At 34.8% G+C, this 21,462-nt stretch overlaps 1 protein-coding gene across 3 annotated transcripts in view; it reads right to left on the bottom strand.

The window, feature by feature from the left end:
* Nucleotides 1–21,462, bottom strand: part of TRIP11 (thyroid hormone receptor interactor 11) — a 70,404-nt gene that overhangs the window by 15,470 nt on the left and 33,472 nt on the right. For all 3 annotated transcript variants that reach the window (XM_006925533.3, XM_025042107.1, XM_015599680.2), the window contains 5 exons: nt 18,346–18,509; nt 16,901–17,004; nt 13,140–13,239; nt 2,637–2,718; nt 1,714–1,828 (listed from right to left, as the gene is read on the bottom strand). In XM_006925533.3, the coding sequence (XP_006925595.1) occupies nt 1,714–1,828; nt 2,637–2,718; nt 13,140–13,239; nt 16,901–17,004; nt 18,346–18,509 (565 nt within the window). The remainder of the gene's footprint in view (nt 1–1,713; nt 1,829–2,636; nt 2,719–13,139; nt 13,240–16,900; nt 17,005–18,345; nt 18,510–21,462) is intronic.

Genomic DNA, 21,462 nt, shown 5'->3' on the forward strand with positions numbered 1-21,462 from the left:
CATCCTAAAATTCACATGAAATCTCAAGTTACCCTAAAGATGCAAAATATTTTTGAAAAAGAAAAACAAAATTGGAGGATGCACAGTTCCTAATTTCACAGCTTACTAGAACAATAAAGTAATCAAAACTCTGTGTTACTAACATAAAAACAGATACATAAGCCTATGGAATAGAATGAAGAGCCCTAAAATTAATGTTCACATGTATGGTCAACTGATTTTCCATCAGAGTGCCAAAACCATTCAGTAGAGGAAATGACAGTCTTTTCAACAAATATTGCTGGGAAACTGGAAATTTACAGGCAAAAAATGAAGCTAGACCCTTATGTCACTCCATATACAAAATTCATTCAAAATAAATCAAAGACCTAAACATAAGAACAAAAACTATAAAACTCTTAGAAGAAAACATAGGGGAAAATTGTCATGGCTTTGGATTTGGCAGTGGTTTCTTAAATATGACACGAAAGCGCAAGCAACAAAAAGTAAAAATAGTAAAATTGAACTTCATCAAAATTAAAAACTTTTGTGCAAATAACACTATCAATACAGAATAAGAGAAAATATTTGCAAATTATACACCTGATAAGGGACTGATATACAGAGTATATAAAAGACTCCTCCAAGTAAACAAAAAAACAAACAACTCAATTCAAAAATAGACAAAGGACTTTAATAGACATTTCTCCAAAGAAAATATATAAATGGCCAACAGGGCCGTGAAAAGATGCTCAACATCACTCACTAGTCATTAGAGAAATGCAAATCAAAATCATGAGATACCACTTCATACCCACTAGGATGCTATTACCGGTTTGCAAAGAGAAGAAAAGAGGAGAAGAGAAAATAGAGAAAAGAAAAAAAGAGAAAAGCAAAGAGAAAAAAGAATAAGTGTTGGCAAGGATGTAGAGAAATTAGAACCCTTATTCACTGCTGGTGGGAATGTAAAATAGTGCAGCAGCTGTGGAAAACAGTATAGCAATTCGTCAAAAAATTAAATACGGAATTACCATATGACCCAGCAATTCTACTTCTGGGTTTATACCCAAAAGAATTAAAAACAAGGACTCAAACAGACATCTGTATAGCCATGTTCATAGCAGCATTATTTATAATAGTCAAAAGGTAGAAGCAACCAAAGTGTCCATTGCTGATGAATAAACAAAATATAGTATATGCATACAATGCAATATTAATATATTTAACATACTCAAAAAGGAAATATTGACACATGCTATTACATGGATGAATCCTGAAGACATATGCTATGTGAAATAAGCCAGACACAAAAGGATAAATATCATATGGTCGCCAGTGGCTGTTGAGGGTCATGGGGAGGAGAATGAGTAGTTCGTATTTACAGGATATTGAGTTTAAATTGGGAAGATGAAAAAGTTCTGAAAATGGATGGTGGTGATGGTTGAAACAACAATGTGAATGAATACCACTGAACTGTACACTTAAAAATGGTTAAAATGGTAAATTTTTGTTATGTTTTATCACAATAAAAAATAAATTTTAAAAAGTAAAAAAAAAATTATACGAATTGAACAAATACACTTTTTCACTGTAATATGAAATGATTCCATTTCCACACTATTAAAAATATTGTATTCCAGGAAAAGTTATATAACATACAAGGAAAGAATATTTTATACAACGCCACTGTTTTAGTTATAACTGCATTTAGAATGGCTCACATTGTCCACTTACCTGCTCCATTTCCTCCCTTTTGATACCCAGGATGCTTCCCATTAATCGTAACACTTCATGACGCTGATTTTTTGGTGTGTGGAAATGTCCAATGAAGAGATTTCTCATTAGGACTCTACAAAAATGAAAGCAGAAACTGCTCAACTAACTCAACGAGTTATCTCAATACTTGGTGTACCCAAACAATAAACACTAATCATATAAATATTTCATTGTACTTAAACAATACTTAATTATAAAAAACACTAAACAATATTTTCAAGTAACTTTAGAAAAAATCTTGACACATCTGACTAAGAATACTTCAAACAACCTAAAATATATAGCTTTTAAAACATCACTTATTGGCCATCCACTTTCTTCAACCAAATAACAACTGAGATGGTCCTCATCAGTACTTCTCAGTGCCTGTCTGGGTTGATGTCAACCTTCAGGAGACACTTCAGATTTTTCCCTCCCCAGCTGAAACAGCAATGACAGTTTGTGTGCTTAACGGTCATGCTTATATTTCTCCGTTAATGTTTATTAAAAATTTGCTAATAATATTGAAATCTTTAAAATATTAATGGTATATTTCATATATACCTAGATGTCAGACCTCATACATGAGCAAAATATGTTCAATTAAGGATAGTAAAGAGTAAAACAGAATGGTAAGAATAAACTTTTTTCTAAGTGCAGTGGTGATGTTTTAACTCTTCCATATGGTTTTAAGAAAAAGAATTTGAACTGGGAAAATCTATTTAAGCAAGAGAAGAGGAATTATTCTACTGACTCCTCATTAAAACTACCTATATCTCATCGCTATGTAGGAAAAAGAAAAGGCTTTTAAAAACTCAATCACATATAAACATCACATGCAGAAGTTTTTGCCATAAAAGTAGTCTCCATAAAATACATAAGAGTTAAAAGGCAGAGCATACTTGTCTACTTTTCCTTCTGTGCTGTTTACTAAGTTCATTAATTTCTTTTGTACATCATCCAGCATTTCTTGTCGGAGCTCATCTGTTATAAAACATGTGAAAAAAGACAGTCATTAACTGATTAAAATAGCACAAATGAATACATAATGAGATCTAAGACATCTTTTCTGAGAATTTTGAATACATGCACTTATTTTAATTAGGAATTTTTAACTACTTCCACCTCTTCTTTGGTTCAGGTAAGCAGGCTTTCTGGTATAGAAGTTACCTGGAGGCCAGAGTACGCATTAATTCACATGGTTTACCCTCGATAATCAATCCTTTAACAGAAAATTTAAATACCAGAAAAAAAAAACAAAGTTTTCATTCTCTTCAGAAACTTAATAGCAAAGAAGAGATTTTCACCATTGCTTCCTTGCATGAAACATTTCCAAAGCCACCCTTTAATGGAAGGAAACAGAAAGGACAATTTTAGATTTTCCTTTTTCCATTTTCCTGGCTGGACTCCGCCTTTCGGTGAGCTAAGAAAGTATCTAACACAACTAAGACCATGCATGGCTCAGGATGTAGTTGATAGGGCTAATTCTGGGGTAAATAAATTGCAAAATACAATTCATATTACTGGTTCTTACAATTTATGACTGATTTAGAAGGATGTTTGGACTATTTTATTTTAAAATTCTTACTTAAAAAGGAAGCCATATATGTAAAATCTTGGTGGAATTCTTGGAATTTGAGCAGTATTAAAGGCAAAATCTAGGATTACGATAGGAAATAGCCTGTTCATAAATTCAACCACGCCCCTGGGCCAAGGATTTCTGGACCAGAGTTCACGCCTACCACCTCAGACATGGACAGTGTGAGCTGAGAGATGCTCATTAACTTCAGGCTACATCATAAATTTCATTCTGAAAGAAATGAAGAAAAAGCTGCTTTGCAACAAAGCTCTATATTCAAATCAAGAAACACATCCAAATACTAGACGTGGACCTCTACCCACAAAACTACTCTATGAGTTATGCTGCATTTTCCTAGCAGTAGCTGGATACGAGTTCCTTTGTCAGATATTGTAAATATTTTCTCCCATTCTGTGGGTTATCATTTCACTCTTGACGGTATCCTTTGAAGTAGAAATTTTTTTTCGTTTTCTTGAAGTCTAATTTATTTTTCCTTTTGTTATGCTTTTAGTGTCATATCTAAAAAACCACTGCCTAACTCAACTTCACTGAGATTTACTCCTTTGTTTTGTTCTGAGTTTTACAGTTTTACTTCTAAAATATAGGTCTCGTTATGACCCATTTTGAGTTAATTTCTGTGCATGGTGTAAGGCAGGGGTCCAATTTCATTCTTGTGCACGTGGATATCCAGATTTTCCAGTACCATATGTTGAAAAAACCATTCTTTTGCACTCTTGTTGAAAATCTATTGACTATAAATGTATGCTTTAGTTCTGGACTTTCAATCCCCACTGCAAGACTTCTGTAAATGATTTTTCTTCTGCCTGGAAAGCTCCTTTCCATTGGCACTACCTATTAACTCCTATTCACCCTTCACATCTCCGTTCCTAAGTCACTTTCTCAAAATTTTCTCTGAACCTTACAGATTTAAGCCAGGTACATCTGTTTAATGTTTTTATTCTGTCTTGTACAAGCCTAAAATTCTGACTTACAGTGCTAAATGTATACATAAAATTGCTTATGGTTTTTCTAAATTGTAAAAATCTGAATTGCCAAATGTAATTCATATAATAGGCTAACTTTACCAAAATAGAGATGGTTGCCATAACCATATTATAAAAGTGAGGTTTGTGTTCGGAAAATCTACTACAAACGTTTCCTTTCCTTTCTTTCCAGTAAGGAATTTAAGCTTGGACGTTTAAAAAAAAAAAAAAAAAAGAGAGAGAGAGAGAATAAGACTATTACTAAAGTCCGAGTCAGTAAAAGACATTTTAGATTCTTAAGGTGCACGTATATGCTATGAACAAATGGTGCTGTCCGGGCCTCTTCTAGTACTACGTTCTGAATGTAATAGAACCCTCGACTATTCATAGTAAATTAACCACTCTGAATTAACAATCCCATGCACGAATTAAAGTAAGAGGCAGAGTAAAGATGGGCATGGTCTTCTCTCTTGCCCTCCTTCTCTCCTTCCCAAAGGCAGCAGAGAAACAGAAGTCAAACTTATCCCAGCCCTACCTTCCCTTTCTCTAAGATCTTCCTTCTCCTACCTTTCTCCTACCATTAATGATTTTTTAAATGTCAAATGTCAAAATGATAATTTTCTAGATATATTGGGTTATATAAAATTAATTAAAATTAATTCCACCTGTATCTCTTTACTTTTTAATGTGGCTACTTAAAAATTTTAAATTTTGCATGTGGCTTGCATTGTATTTTTATTGGATAGCACTGCTTTGCAGCATAACCAGGATATAATCACTACAATATAATTGTCTCTTATTAAAAAAGAAAAGACAATACTGAATGATAAATGGACATCTTCAGAGTAAAATTTATGAAGCAAAGAGTTGTTGATTCTGATAAAAATGATTTTAGGAAGATGAATTAGAAAAATATAACTTTGCTCTATGAAAAACTAATAAAAAATCTGTCTTAATAAAGTTCATGTCAAAAAAATTTTCTTGATGAAAATTCAATATTGGTATCATTTTGAATAAAATCTCTGTGTTCTGAAAGGCAGGATCAAAACATACTTAAGTCCAAAATAATAAGGTAAAAGTTTCTTAAACTCATTATCAGAATACAAGTTAGTCCTGAGCTAATGTGATAGAGAACTGATAACTCTGCATACCTTGCAGGCAATGAAGAAAGCTGTTTCGAATTCAAGTAGTTTAAATATATTCTGATATTTGAGTCTAGAAAAAACCCTCAGAATTTGGGGGAAGAAGTTGGAAGGCTAGTATTAACCAGGAAAGGTTTAGAAAAGAAAAGAAAGTCAAATACTGACTTCAAAGGTCCCTACAGACTCTCTTTCTCTCCAGGAACCCTTATTCTCCTCCCATCAGAGATTCTGAATATTTCTCCACAAAAACTGAACACTAATTCAAACCACAATTTGAAATCATAACTGTATTTATATGGGCAGGCAAAATACAGTTATTCAGAAATGAGTTTTTAGCCAAATAAAATATCCCTGTGAAATAATCTAACATGCTCAAAAAATTCTTTCAAAGTTAAAAAAAAAAAAAAAGGCAGCAGGGGGTACATTTTAAAGTTGAGCAATAAAGCAATTGAGATTTAGTCTAGTTTAGGAAAGAGTTACTCTGAACATATGATATCCTAAAATCTGCCATATCATAGCCTCTCTCAATAATGCCTAGAGATTGCACCATGGCCTTCATCACTTGATTTAAAATCAAAACAACATAAAATGTAACTGACTACAACAAATCAGCACATCATAATTTTACATTTTATTTGTGACTAGTAACACTGTACTATAACACTGTCTTCAGAGAACATCATAAAATTAAGTCACACTCTTACAAAGTCATTTGGCTATTTCATGACTAAGCTCCCCTGGACAAGAGTCAAGTCCAGTTTAACAGTCACCTGACTAAGAACACTGGTTGGAGCAAGACTTGAGGATTAGGAGACCTGCATATGAATTATGGTCCTGTCACAAGACCTGGATATGAATCATGGTTCAGTCACTAGGGCCAGACTTTGTTGCCTATTTTGCAAAATAAGCACGCTTATCTCAAAAGATTTTTCAGAATCTACTGAGTGATTAAATGTGACTTCTCTAAACAGTAAAGTGCTATATAAAGCATTAGTATTCATTCATCTGATTTCTTAAAATATCGTTGTTCAACCGAGCCCTATCCAATATCAATAATACATATTACTTCGGTTAACATTAACGTTGATAGTTTTTCCTCCATTTTGCCTTATTTGTCATCTTTACGAACCAAGGCAAAGGAATCAGTAGAAGAAAAAAATGTGAAAAAGATGATTTCATTTATATATATTTCAGAAAATAAACTGGGCATAGTGTCTTACTTGCACTGGCACTTTAAAAATTTAATTTAAATCTTATACATTAAATCCAACATAATGAAATTTAGCCTCTTCATTTAAATACAATCAAAGCAAAAGCTAGAAATTAGTCTTTTTATTACAGAATTTCAATGTATACAAGATCATTTTCCTCATAACACCAAGTGACACTTTAAAAAGGCATCTTGAATTTACTTATATTTGAAGTTAAGAGATTAGCATCTGCTTTGTCTTTTAACTCAATCTTTTCAACTATATTGGAGAAAGAATTTTAAGGTGTAGAATACACGGTGAATACTTTCTTTTTCCATAATTATAATTATTAATTGCTAAGTGAAAGGTAATTTTTGAAATTCTACTTCCTAGCAAAAAAAGAACTCACGGAAGAATTTTATTAATAATGGTATAACCTCATTAATTTAAATTTTACTGGATCAGAGTCAGTGATTAAACTGAAATATCGATGCTAAGGTACACTGGATTATTTGTACAGTTAGAGTTACTATGTGCATTTGAAAATATTTTGTATAAATATTTTCTATGTAACCAGATCAAATTTATTTTCCCTCTCCACAGTCCTCCCTCAATCCTTTGGTATGAATTCAGGTCATTTGTACTGCATTTTTTCATATCAAAACAAAAAATTTTTTTTAAAAGATTGAATACTGTGAGTCAGGTTATATATTTAAGTTTTAAAGGTTCACATAGGCCAGCCATATCCCCACCCAAAGGACTGCAATTTCATCATTGAAAAGTCATTATAATTTTGCCACTTGCTGAAAGTCATCAGTACTATAGAAAATATACTAATGACAAAAAGCTTTCTAAGCTGCAGACTGAACCTCAACTCATTTCTGAAAGCTCCCTGTTGCAAATCAGCACAGAGTAAATCCGGCACCCAAAATGTTTTTTTTTCAGCCCACATAGGGTTTTTTTATTTTTATTTTTTTAGAAAACCTTAAATGAGGTGCCACATTTATATATTGGAATATTTCACATAGAAGTCTACATTTCCAGTGTCTCTTGAGAGATCTGAAGATGTGGCCACACTGGGCCACATTCTTACATGGCAAGTTGGGTGGAGCTGAGGTTTGCTGCCCCCTATGAGGAACTCTCCAATTCACCATAGTCTCTGCTCAGTTAGTCGCTCTTCTATGTTACAATTTGGGCCCCAGTTTACAATTTGTGTTTGTGATCCATACTCAGTTTCATTTCTTCACACAGCAACCCATTTCTACCTCTACCCACTCTGCACTCAACACACCCTGCCACCCGCCACGCACACTCCTATGGTCATTACTAGTTCACGCAATCTTCAGCCAGTTTCCAGATTATGCCAGAGCTTCACATGAATTCCTCCCTCTCTAGAATGCTCTTCCCCAACTCCCTGCCTGTTTAGCTGCACCTATTCATCATGCGAGTGAGGTCAAGTACACTCTTCACTGGCCTTTCCCACCCTGCCGCGCCACCACTGCCAAGTAGAATGGACCGCGCCCTCCTTTCTGAACACCTCGCTGCACCTATGTGTTTACATGCAGCCTTCCCTTTGTGCGGGACGGTAAGCCTCCTGAACGCAGGACCTTGTCCCCTATCTTCATAGCTCTAGTGCCTATTTTAGTGCTACTACACAACAGAAAACAATGAATTTTTGAAAAATAAATTAAAGAATGACTGATTTTTCTCTGGAAAGGGAGACTATCTGGGAAAAACAACACAGGACAAAAAGAATAAATGATTTATGTTCTGAATTACTCATCCATATGAGGGAAAATACACAAAACATTAATTCAAAACATTCTTGTCGCAACATAATTTACTTTTTCCTTTATACTTAGAAGAATTAATAAAACACACATGTAAAAATATAACCATTAAGTTGAAAAGGGCTTAATTATTTATCTAACTGATACAAAATTTTTCTTAACTAAAATTTTGGCATTGTGTAGTATGCCCAGATGTTTATATCATCACAAATAATTTTTTTTAACCATTTATGGCAATTCAGAAAACTGCATCTGGTATTTCTTATATGTTTCCTCTAAAATCACCACTTCTGCCAAAAACATCTATAAAGAAATCCCTCAAAAGGTTTGGGTAACAAAGCGTCTGGGAATGTATTTGGCCTATGTTCAACAGGACATTATATGTTTTCTTGTATAAATCATGTCCTGGAAAACGGGAATGTCTTTATTTAAAATAAAAACTCTACCAGCCAGCACCATAAAGGTAGTTCCATGAAAAGCATTTTAAACTTCTTTCATATTTGTAGTTTTAAAACACATTTTTATGCTTCATATTACAGGTTTACTAGGTCTCATTTTATACATTCTTCTAGATTTTCTGGGGGAAAAAAACACTAAGGAAATTTTCCATTCTCAACTCATAGAAGACTTTTTTAAAAGCAGTCACCAAACCCTCCTTTAAAAAAAACAGTAATCGGGCATAAAGATACAAGTATAAACTAGTAGGCAGACCAAAAAATTTTCCCAGTGCTAGAATCTAAACTTATATCGTTTATGAAAACTTACTGTTCTTTGTGTACTACAAAATTCACCATCCTTTTGAATAAGTTATCAAAACAAAAACTATTTTGTACTTTCAACTTCAATTTTATATCACTTTCATTTAAGCAGGAATTTTTCTCAAGGATGATGGTAAAGAACAAGAAGCATAAGAAGGAAAATGTCAAATTTGGCCATAAATATAGCAAGGTAACACATCTTTTAATGGTTAAGCTGTAGTCTAGGTTTCTATAGGTGTATATTTTCCCATGAATGACAATTCCATAGAAATATGAACTCTGATCAACTAAGAATAGTTAATGAAAGACACTGTCCTATGTTAGAGGGCTAGTATCTTGAGGTCGAAAAATCAATAAAAATATAAGACAGCATGTGAAATAAGCCTTTGGAGCAATACTGAAACAGAATACTTTCAGGTAAAATGTTGCAAGAATAATTTCTAAAAGGAAGGAAAGACGTAATTCTAGTCAACACTACCTATTAAAATGTAACACCTATAATATCTTGGGGTTTTCTTTCATTGCTACTTTATCTTGGTGGGAGAGAGGGAGGAAAGACGTTCTTAAACTTTCAGGGTGAAACCCTACTACTGGTTTAGGGCTCTGCTCCAGTTCCTTTCCTCCATGGAATGTCCCTGACCCTCCCTGGTCTCCCTGGGGAACGAAATGTGCACTATCTTAAGACTATGAACCTATGGTGTGTCTGTGCTCTGTGTTACTTTCTCGAAACAAGGATTCCTAACTAACATGCCACACAGTATCTAAAATGAAGCCAAGTAGTGGTTCTCATTAAGTACTTAATGCCTGATAAAGCATTTTCATACAAAGCCTGTTAATATCCTGAACTCATAAGCGCAGTTGCACATATTTGGGACTAACAATTACGTATTCTAAGAACAACTGAAATCATCAATAATTTACTGTTTTAACACTGATATTATATGTAATAGTTCCCTTTTCATATCTGACCAGACCGAATCATTTCATCTTTAATAGCAATGACATAATCAAGCATTTCAAATAAAAAAAAATCACTTTTTAAAGTGAGTTTCCTAATAATTGTTTAAATGTTGAAACTTCATATCAACTAATCATCAGTCTGCAGATGCTTAGAGATAAAACAATACTTTGCTTCTACAATTCAAGTCTCTATGTACTTCCTTGCAACAAAAGCCAATCTGTCCTTTTCAAAATTGTTTCTCCTGGCAAATATTTTTGCTGTCTGGCCAAGTTTTGTGTTAAAAATAAAGTACAGTATTACATCAATCAACATTTAAAGTACTTAATGATCTACGAAAGAAAATATACAATGATCTTTTGAAACAACCAAGTCAAAATTTTATTTATATTATCAAATCAAGAGTGCAGCTTTGAGAAAATGAAATCACATTTTTGTTAAGAGATATAAAAGCAGTATCAAGCGTTTAGGTAATAAAAGAAAACAGATTGTTAAGAAGAACTGTAAATGGCAAGAATAGCTTAAAGACAGCAGAACTAACTGTCTATTTACTCCCCTTCCTGTCTGTGCAGTACTGGCCTCTTGCCTGCCCTTTCAAATACCAGTTGTATAAGCATGAACGAGAGCTTTTTCTGTAGCTAATGTTGAGTCCACAAAACCAGTGCAAAGTTGCTGTGCATTTACAATGAATATTAACTGTAACTTCTTACATGAATAGGGACCTAAGTCACCAAAGACTTGTCATGTATAATCAAAATCTGAAAATATTCTACTATTCTACTGGGGGCCTAAATGGGTGCCTGAACAAGTACTAAGTAGTGCAGGGACTTTCATAATATTCAGCAACTACAAAAAGTCATAGAATTTTTTTATCTTACCATCATCTGCTAAAAATGACTCAGGTAGATGTCTAAAGGGGGATGTGATGTTAAATATTATAATAGCGTGACATGCAGCAGTGAGCTGTCACACAGATCATTGAATTGGTTCGGAATACTGCCTTTTCACCTCCATTAGTCTAGCCCCACCCTAAGATATCAATTCTTTGGCTAATCCTTTGGGTGTCTAGTGTGTCTCCTCTGAGTTGCTCATGTCTTCTAGATCAGCAGTCCCCAACCTCTTTGACACCAGGTCCAGTGCTCCTATGAGACTCTAATGCCTGATGATCTGAGGTGGAAGTGAGGTGGGGATGCTAGCTCTGGGGAGCAGCTGCAAATACAGACAAAGCTTCGCTGGCTCGCCTTGCTGCTCACCTCCTGCTATGCAGCCTACTTCCTAACAGGCCACAGGCTGGTATCAGTGCGCGGCCTAGGGGTTGGGGACTTCTGTTAGATAATGCTGCAGCTGCACTGGCCTTCAACCTAACTAGACTGGTTTCCGAATATATACTGCCTCCATATAAGGGCAACCATTTCAACATGTAGGATACAACAGAGGATACTGTGCTGTCTTCAAAGGAGATGGAGATATACACAACAAATATAGGTCAGATTATAAATAACCACTTTCCTGTCAGGAAGAAATCAGTAACATGGAAAGAACATGAGCTTTGGTCAAGGGTCATGCAGCTCAATGCTGCATGTCACGCTATTATAATATTTAACGTCATATCCCCTTTTAGACATCCACCTGAGTCATTTTCAGCAGATGATGGTAAGATAAAAAATTCTATGACTTATTGTAGTTGTTAAATATTATCAAAGTCCTTCCACTACTTAGTACTTGTTCAGGCACCTATTTAAAAGAGAAGAGTTCAAATCTCAGTTTAACTTATAAAATGGAACTAATATCCCCTACTTTACTTGTGAATAAACAAGGGAAGACTAAATAATACAGTATATGTTATGTAAAATGTCCATGATACTCAATATATAACTGTTTGCTTGCTGCCTTTTTCCATCCCCTTTACTAGATTTAGAGTTCCAAGGCTAGCCAAGTCTTATATAGTAAACAGAGGACTTTTAGTTGGGCAGTAATTTGCCTCATAATCAAGTTATCTTGAGGAAAACTACATCGAATGATCTATCTTATTGTCTTCTGTATTCCTAAAAATCATCTCCTGTCTCCTACTGGATGTAGGCCAACTTACTGGGCTTGTCCTTTGGTACCCACGTTTCGGTGGTCCTTCTCTGCTGCTTCCTTAGCAACCGAGTCACTATTTCTGTAGTCTGACAGTATTTCTGCTGTACCATTTTCTATTTTTGCCTATTTCTGATTTCTATTTACTTTAGGTGGTACTTCTTAGTCCACATGTGCAGGTGCTCACAGTGCAAGCTGGTGCATTTCTAGGTTCCACTATCACCTTTATAGTAACTTTAAATCATTACCTACTAAATGCAGCCCAAGAATGGCTTCGGCTTCCTGGGGCCCCTTAAATCAGAGATTAAATGAGGACATGCCATCTTTGTCAGCTGTTAGATCCAACAAGCACTTATTAACCATCTGATTATCTGAGGTCCAACTGAAAATCCTAAACACAGGACTCACCTTAGGGAACTGACAGGATTTACGAGAAACCTTACAAGCATCAAAAAATACATGATGAGTGCTCTGTATGTAAAGCACCATCTATAATCATAAAAAGCTAGTTCTAACCAGACGTTCATTATACAAAAACATTACTCCTTTACTTGGCAATGCTGCACACTCTAACACATCCGATGGCTTTAGGCAGGATGAACATGGATTGATTAAGGAGAAGTCATAATCATAAAAGGTCAGGTCAGTCCAATCAACCTCCTTGATGGTCAACAGGGTGACAGCCAACACACCTGGTCTGCCTCAATACCAAGGAAAACTAACTGGACAGCCAGGGCCCATTTATGACTCTGGTTTCACTAAGATCATATTCAAATTGAAGCAAACTGGTCATGGGAGATGGAAATGGAAGTCACCTACCAAAGGAAGCTGGTCTCACCCAACTATACTGCTCCCTGGGGAAAGCCTACATTTGATTCAACACCAGTGTTGTAAGGGGGACAAAAAGGAAAAGAAAAAAAACCTACTTTGTTTTTTAAGTTCTTCCATTTGTTCTTCCTTTAAATCTAACTGTTCCGTGAGTCTTGATGCTGCATCCAATGCAGCATTTGCTTCATCCAAACGCTCCTGAGGACGGAAAGTTCATTAAAAAGCAGCATGAAAAACTATTTCACACACTACAGGGCTGGAAGACATCTTAGAATCAATCAACCCTTTTTAGTTCAGCTGATGAAGCTACTCCTCTGTGATGCTGGGCAAGATCACACAACTAATAAATGTCAAAGATAGAACCCACACTTCACAACACAATTTGGTCTCCTTTAGAGTAACTAATTAGAAAAGGAGGATGCCACAAAAAGACAACATGGTGACAAAAGTAAAAAAAAAAAAAAAGTAGCAATAATAAGAGAATAAAAGCTACAAAAAGCAGATACAAATCAAGATGTTCTTTTCAATTTTTGCAAGCCTGATGGGTATACAGTGATGTTTCATTATTATTTTATTAGTTTTTATTTCTATAACTACTAGTGAACTTGAGCACTTTTTCATGTTTACAGGACAGCTACACCTGCTATTCTGTGAAATCCTCTTTGCATATCTTGCCCGTTTTTCTACTGAGCTGTCTTTTATCAGTTTGTAAGAGCACCCTGTATCGTAGATATGAACCCTTTGTCATCAGTGCTACAAATTTCATTTGGCAGACCTGCCAACTGTCTATTGACTGAATAATATCTTTTGCCATGTAAAAGTGTTTAAAGTGAATATAGTCAAACATGCCTACTTTGTTTTTATAGCTTCTTGAGTTTTAGTCTTGGTTAGGCTCCTCCTTGTCCCTAGACTGTACATGTGGTCTTCTAGATTTTCTTAAAAGATATTTAATTTTTTAAAAAAATTTACATCTTTAAAATAATGTTTCTCAATGGGAAGTGCTTTTGACATTCTTGGCCCCTGACCACTAAATGCCAGAAGACCCAGGCAGTCACTGTAACAACCAAGGATACCTCCAGACTTCCGGGACCACTCTCAGCTGAGAATTCTCACTTTAATACAATTAGAATTTAGTTTTGTATATGATGTAAGATGGGGCTCCAATTTTTATTTTCTTCCATATAGACAGCCAGTTGTGCCAACATCATTTATTAATAATATATCTCTTTTCCCATCAAACTGAAATTGGTTTAGTTTAGGGTTTAGTTTTAAACTCTCGATTATATCTTGAGCTCTATTTCTAGGTTGTCCTCTGTTCCACTAATCTAGTCAATATGGTATTGATTTATGGCTCTATTTTGATATTCAGTAGGTGAGTCCTTCCTCACTGCTGTTCTTTCACACAATTTTCTTGGCTACTCTATAGAGTATTCACCAATGTAAATTTCAGGTCAATTTTCACCATCTTGAATCAGAGCGTGACAGCTTTTTCGACGTGTCATCTTGGATAGGTCAGAGTCGCCAGTTATTCAATCAAACACAATCTAGATGTTTCCGTGAAGGCATTTTACAGTACAATCAAAATACTCCTAATCAGTTCAATTTCAGGAAGACACATTATCCTGGATAATCGTAGTGGGCTTGCTTGAACCAGCTGAAAGTCCTTGAAAGCAGGGCTGAGGTTTCCCCAAAAGACAGAAGAAATTCCTTCTGTGGACAGCAAGTTTGGCCCGTGACCATGGAGTCCCATCCTGCTTGTGGGGTTCTTTCCTAACCACCTGGGAACAGCAACTTTGGCCCCAGCCTGTGAGTTCCAGTCGGCCTGTGCTGTGATCTTCCCATTTTGACTGCCAGCCTTACCAATTTCGAACTTGCTTAGCCAGCCCCCAAAATCACATTGCCAATTCCTTGTAATAAATCTCATAGGTGTGTATCCATATATAACACACATATATCAATGATTACGTGTATATGTTTGTACATATGTGTTCATACATAAAATGTTTAATATTCGAAATCTGCAAAGCTAAATGTAGTATAAAGAAAATTTAAATAAGCTTTCAAATGATTTTTTTTAACCTCATAGCATTTACATTTAAGAAATTATTAAAACTCAAAACTACATCAAGACTTTAAAAATTAAGTTAGATTCTGTTATTCTTTCTGTCATCTGTTTGGTTTTTATTTCATTAATTTCAGCTCTTATCTATTAATTCCCTCTTCAGTTTCTTCTGATTTATTTTGTTCTTTTTTTAAATATATGTTACATTTTAAATTTTAAAAATAAAGCTAGTTTAAAAAGAAAATGTGACTTCCATTCCAGTAATATCACAGACTATATACTCCGGACCCACTGGAAACAACTGAAAGTGTTAGATAAAATATCTTTTTAAATGTATTAATGAGCTGACCAGAAAGGAAGCATAAAGGTCAATAAACATATTAAAAGATGCTTGACTGACCTCATTAGTAGTCAGAGAAATGCAAATTAAAACCATAAGAAGATAGCCCTTCTACTACCACACTGGCAAAATGTAAACTATTCTGATAATGCCACCAAGTGTTGCCAAGGAGGTAGAACTCTCATGCACACTGGCAGGAGTAAATTAGCACAACTGGCAACATCTAATAAAGTTGAAATTGCTCATACATATCCCACGACTCAGCAATGCCAATCAAGACACACACCTAAAAGAAAGTCCTGTACATGTACACCAGAAGGTATAAACAAAGAAGTTCAAAACCACATTGTTTGTATCAGAAAATGAAATGTTCTTTAGCAATAAAACAGGTAAATTACATATTCATGTAATGAATAGAACAGTGAAAATAATGAACTGTCTGCACATAGTAACACACAGTAACATCACTGAAACTCATAACATAATATTAAGCAAAAAAAGCAAGTCACAGAAGAGTGATTCAATTTATACACCGTTCAAAATTCCATTTATACAGTGTTCAAAAATATGTAAAACAAACTGTATTGTTTAGAGTGCAAATCTGTATGTGATAAAACCATTAAAAAAATTAAAAAACCAAGGGGGTGACAAACATAAAATTCTGGAGTAGTGAGTTACCCAGGACGTGATAAGAGAAGGATGAAGTGAGAAGAGCACAAGGAGCTTCAAAGGACAACGTTCTATTTCTTATACTGTGTGGTGAGCATGTGGGTATTTGCTGTATTGCTATCCTTATATTTTATACATATTATCTATATATTTAATAAAGATTTCAAACCTTTAAAGGAAACGTGGTTTCCCTTATTTGGAATATTAATGTGCTTGAATAGCATATTCACCAGTAATGACATGTAAAGAAATTTTATTACTTTCCACCAGCTATCACCAGAGTCTACTCATGACTTAGAAAGTTTATCCTAAATCTAAAAGCAGGTTGCTTTCGTGTCATCTGTCTTCATGAGGGTTCGTTTTATTTATGTCTTATGTATAATTTTTGTATGTATGAAATGCAGCATAATAAATAAGGAGAAATATTTTAAAGGATTATGCTGCAAGAGAAAAAGATCTAATGGGATAATATACATTATTTTAATCCATGTGAAATACAGTATGCAATATATTTTGAAAAGAGAAAATTATAAAGTTAAAACTGTAGATTTTTTTCTTGTGATCTCTAAGATACCCATCTATACTAATGAATTTAAATCTCCTATCATCTCATATTTGCTGTGTCCTGAGTGTCCTGTTCCCTCTTATGCCCCAGCACAGGGTACAGGTTAGCCACTCAAACAATATTTACTAAATTATTTGTTTAGAAGATTATTTCCAAGACAAAGATTCTACAAGTAATTGTTTCATTAATAATAAAATTACAAAGAAAAATTATTTCAACCAACCTGTAATGACAGCATTTTTCCTTCCATATTTTCGGCTTTTTTCTTCCATTCAGCTACCAGCTGTTGGTTCTTTTCTAGTTCGGCAGAATACATAGCTTTTTCCTCTAAAAAAGAAAAAAAAAGTTACTTAAACGCATATGACTGAGTGGAAGAAGCCAATCTGAAAAGGCTACATACTGTAATATTCCAACTATAATGACAATTCTGGAAAAGGCAAAACTATGGTGGCAATAAAAAGATGAGTGTTTGCAGGAGGTAACAAGGGGGATGAACAGGCAGAGCACAGAGGACTTTCAGGGCCGTGAAAATACTCCGTATGACATTATCATGATGGAAATGTGTCATTACACATTTGTCCGGATCCACTGAATGCACAACACCGAGAGCGAAGCCTCAGGTGAACTATGGACTTTGGGTGACGATGATGTGTCAGCGTAGGCTCATCCTTGGTAAAAAATGTCTCAACAAGAAAATTATATACCTTTAGTGATAATATCAACTGGATTTAAGTAATGAGATCAGTTTCCTCTGCCTAAATGCTTCTCCATCTTGTCCATCTTGCAAACTCTTCCCCCCTTCAGAACTCCACTCACATATGGCCTCAGTACCACACTACTTTGCACGCATGTCCACTCTAGCATTATACAGAGTCGGCCTACAGAAATCTTATACTTAAAATTCAAGATTTCAACCATATGAGTAACCCTGAAGGTGTACATTCATACAAGTTTAAACTTCAGCTTAGACACGTAACTATAACCCCTGTCGCTTCACTAGCCTCATACCCCCTCACCACCCACCTGCCTCCCACTAGCAGTTAATTCACTGCCAATGATTACTGAATGTATGAATAGACAAGCAGACGGGTGAAAGAACTAAAGGGGGTAAATCGGAAGAAAGTTGGTAGATGTGAAAAAGCATATTGTTATCGGGGTAAAACTTCTCTGGTCGCTGTTACTGTGTTTCCAGAAAAGTATTTTTCACTTGAACTAGAAAACGTAGTTACCGCAAAGTATAGATGAAGAGCTAAGGACAAGTTCATCAATACTTCAAAGGACAGTAGTTACTGATGATTAACTCTTGGAAGTGGGTTCAATCTCCAATATCTCAGAACCAGACCATCTTTTCTACATGTGGGCCTCTCTCGTCCTTTGTATTCCCCTCTTCGTCACATGATCCTTTCTATGTGACCCTCACACTTCCCCAATGGTCACCTTAACTTGTCATGATACTAAACCAAAATTTTAAATATTATAGTTTATGTTCTGCAGTCTTAATTGTAAAAGCAGTCTAAATTAACTTAATGATTACTTATCTTTCCCCCCTACAGATGGGCAACCTTTCAAAGATATCCCTACACCTAATCAAAAATAGCATTCAAATAAGCCAACATTCCCGGAAACTACAGTAATTTTTCTGCACTGAAAGCTGACCATACAACGTACCTTGTTGGAAATGCTCTAGTACCATCTGCAGGTTGGAGAGTGACAGAGCATACTGCTTTACTTGTTCCTGAGACACAGAAAGCTGTAGGGCAGTCTCATCCCTTTGCTTAGAGACTATATTCAGTTGTTCCTGTAATGACTCTACCTGCAAACTGGCTTGATGGCTTCAAACAAACAAAAAATAAAAGTCAAACTGTTTCTATTTAGGTACTTTACAAGATGAAACATCTTCCCTACATTTTACTGGATTAAATGCAAGTTAGATTTCAAAGTATTTAAATAACTTTAATAAGATGAAGCCCCTTCTCTACTTTTTTTTTTGTGGTAAAATATTCATAGCATTTATCATTTTAACCATTTTTAAGCATAGAGTCCAGTGGCTCTAAGTACATGCACACTTGTACCAGAATTTTTTTCATCTTCCCAAGCTGAAACTCCACTCATTAAACGATAACTCCCCTTCCCCCAGCAACCATAATTCCACTTTCTGTCTCTATGAATTTGACCTTCCCTACATTTTACTGCTCTAAATTCAAGTTAGATTTCAAAAAAACTTGAAGAGTGCCCCTGATCTTTGTTGTTTTTGTTAATCCAACCATCCTTTCTGTGAAAGTAACTCTGAATAAATGGTAGTCAATTTAAATACAGAATTGGGCTAAACAAAAAATGCCACTATAAAAAAAATTTACAAATACCCCGCAACCTTCATGTTTCCAGGCTAAAACTCTACAATGTTTTATATCATATATCATATATCATAAAATTATAAGTTGTAAGGGACCTTGGAAGTCATTTTGTCCAGCTTCCAACCCAACAAGCAATGAATTCTATGACACGCCCTTGCTTTTAACACTTGCAATCATGGTGAAGTCATGACTTTCCTAAGATTAGCTCACTGATTAACTGCTCTGATTACTAGTTACCTTTTACCATCACCTTTCTCCTTATACTAAATAACCCCTATACCTGCCCCAAATAATAACTCAGAGTTCTCTAAGAGATTTATATAGCACCTACCCAGGCTTATGTCACTGATGTACTTCTTTAATGTATAATTATTACATACAAAATAGAGCAATAGTCTTTCCTAAGTTTTTAACATCCAGGTAAATTCTTATTCAAGAGCAGCCCATCAAAGCTCATTAAGAGCAGCTAACTTTGAAGAAACTTTACCCAATAGCACCCTCTTGTGGAAAGAGGAGTAAATTGATAATCAGGGGACGAATGCCCTCAAATGTCCCTGGGTTTTATTGAACTTTTTTAGTTAGCAAATCGCTCAAAGGGTGATTGTAAGAATGAAATGAGCAGTGATGTCACTCAAAAAATTAATAAATTTCCAGTTATTACTGTTGTTAAGGGGCTCAAAACACCACAATCTGGTTTGTAGATTTGAGTTACTACTTATGTAACAAATATTTCCTGATGATCTATTAAACCTATGTATAAGAATATATGCTTATGGGAAGAGTACAAAATAAATGGCATCATTTCTACCCTAAGTGACCTTACATTCCATTGGGTGGGAAGAACTGTAAGATAGTCAACAATTACCTGTACTCTAAAGTAAAATATAAGTGCCCTATCAGACTAAATAAAACATTCTTTAGTAAGGAACTGTTTTCATTTGAGGAAAACAAATTCTTTTATTTGAGTAGGTCTGATGAATGGGAAAACTGTGAGGGATCAGGCCTACTTTCAGGTAGAAGGATATGAAATGAAAAAGCAGGGGAAAAAGAAAAACAGTAGCTGTTTCTGAGAAACTGAGTAATACAGTTTGGCTGAATGTACATGATAGTGAGAAATAAGGCTAAGTGTAGACAGCCTGGGATCAAATCATGAACATCTACCCTGGTTTGAAAAAAAAGAGTAACAAGATCACAGCTTTACTTAATGAAGGTTATTCTGGTAATTATTATGAAGGGTGACTGAAAGGGGTCAGAGACTGGAAACTACTTTAATTAGAAAAAACAGGGCCTGAAAATTGAAAGATTATCAATTTGATAGCCTGAGGATGTTTTGGCATTTCTGCCAATGTTAAACACATACACAAATGATCATTCATTGTTTTCATTCTCATTTTAAACGAGTTTTCCATATGAGTCTGAAGGCATAACAATATACCCTACATTGTAGGGCCTACAAGTGAGAGAGGAGGTCACCCTCAGTATTGTCTCTACTGGCTCACAGTCTCTTTGCAAATGAATATAATACTACTATCTCCTTCTGTCTCCCTCAGCATCATACATAGAAAAGAGATAAGTGAAAATATGCATATACCACTAATGGCAATATAAATGGACATAATTCTTATGAAAGATTACTTGGCAGTACATTTCAAAAGTTTTAAAAATGCCCTTTGAATGAGAACTTACATTTCTAAAAATTTACACTAAGAAAATAATCTGTGATCAACATAAAAATACCTATCTTGGGATATCATGATAGCACTCTTAGTGATTCTGAAAAGTTGAAACACTCTACATGCCCAAAATAAATGACTGGATTAAAGAAATTATGGCAATCCAAATAATGGTATATTGTGTAGCCATAAAGTGATACTGCAGAAACATATGGTGTAACTGATACTCATATTAAGTAGATAGAAACAGGATACAAAACAGTTTGAAAGTATGATCTCTATTTTGCTTTAAAATATATAATACATATATGCACACACATATAGAAGCATATAAAGGCTCACAAAAAAGATTTTGGGGTGGGTGGGACTGTGGCTTTATGTTCTTTTTGGTTTCTGTGATTTTCCCAAAATGGAAAATAAAATGTTTTTTTAGTAAGGAAAAAAAAAGAAAAACAAGCCATTTTATTGAGAGAAATAAAATTTTAAAATATTATAAGCAGGGACCTGGTTACTCATTAATTTATTAGAGCCAAGAGTTAATTCATACTGACTTAGGTCTCTCCCTTCTTAGAGCCAAACCTTGTTCAACATTAGGTCATTTGATTTAAAAAAAAAAAAAAAAAGAAAAAATCACATAAATTAAATTAGATTATTTGGAAGCCTGAACGGCTAATTAAATCAGTCAGAATTTAAGTCTAAACTTCTAAAATGATGAGAGGCGATTAGAGTAATGGTTACAATTCATAGAAATCTCAGAG

Source organism: Pteropus alecto, unplaced genomic scaffold, assembly GCF_000325575.1.
Source record: "Pteropus alecto unplaced genomic scaffold, ASM32557v1 scaffold8, whole genome shotgun sequence".
In the NCBI taxonomy this organism is placed as follows: Eukaryota; Metazoa; Chordata; class Mammalia; order Chiroptera; family Pteropodidae; genus Pteropus; species Pteropus alecto.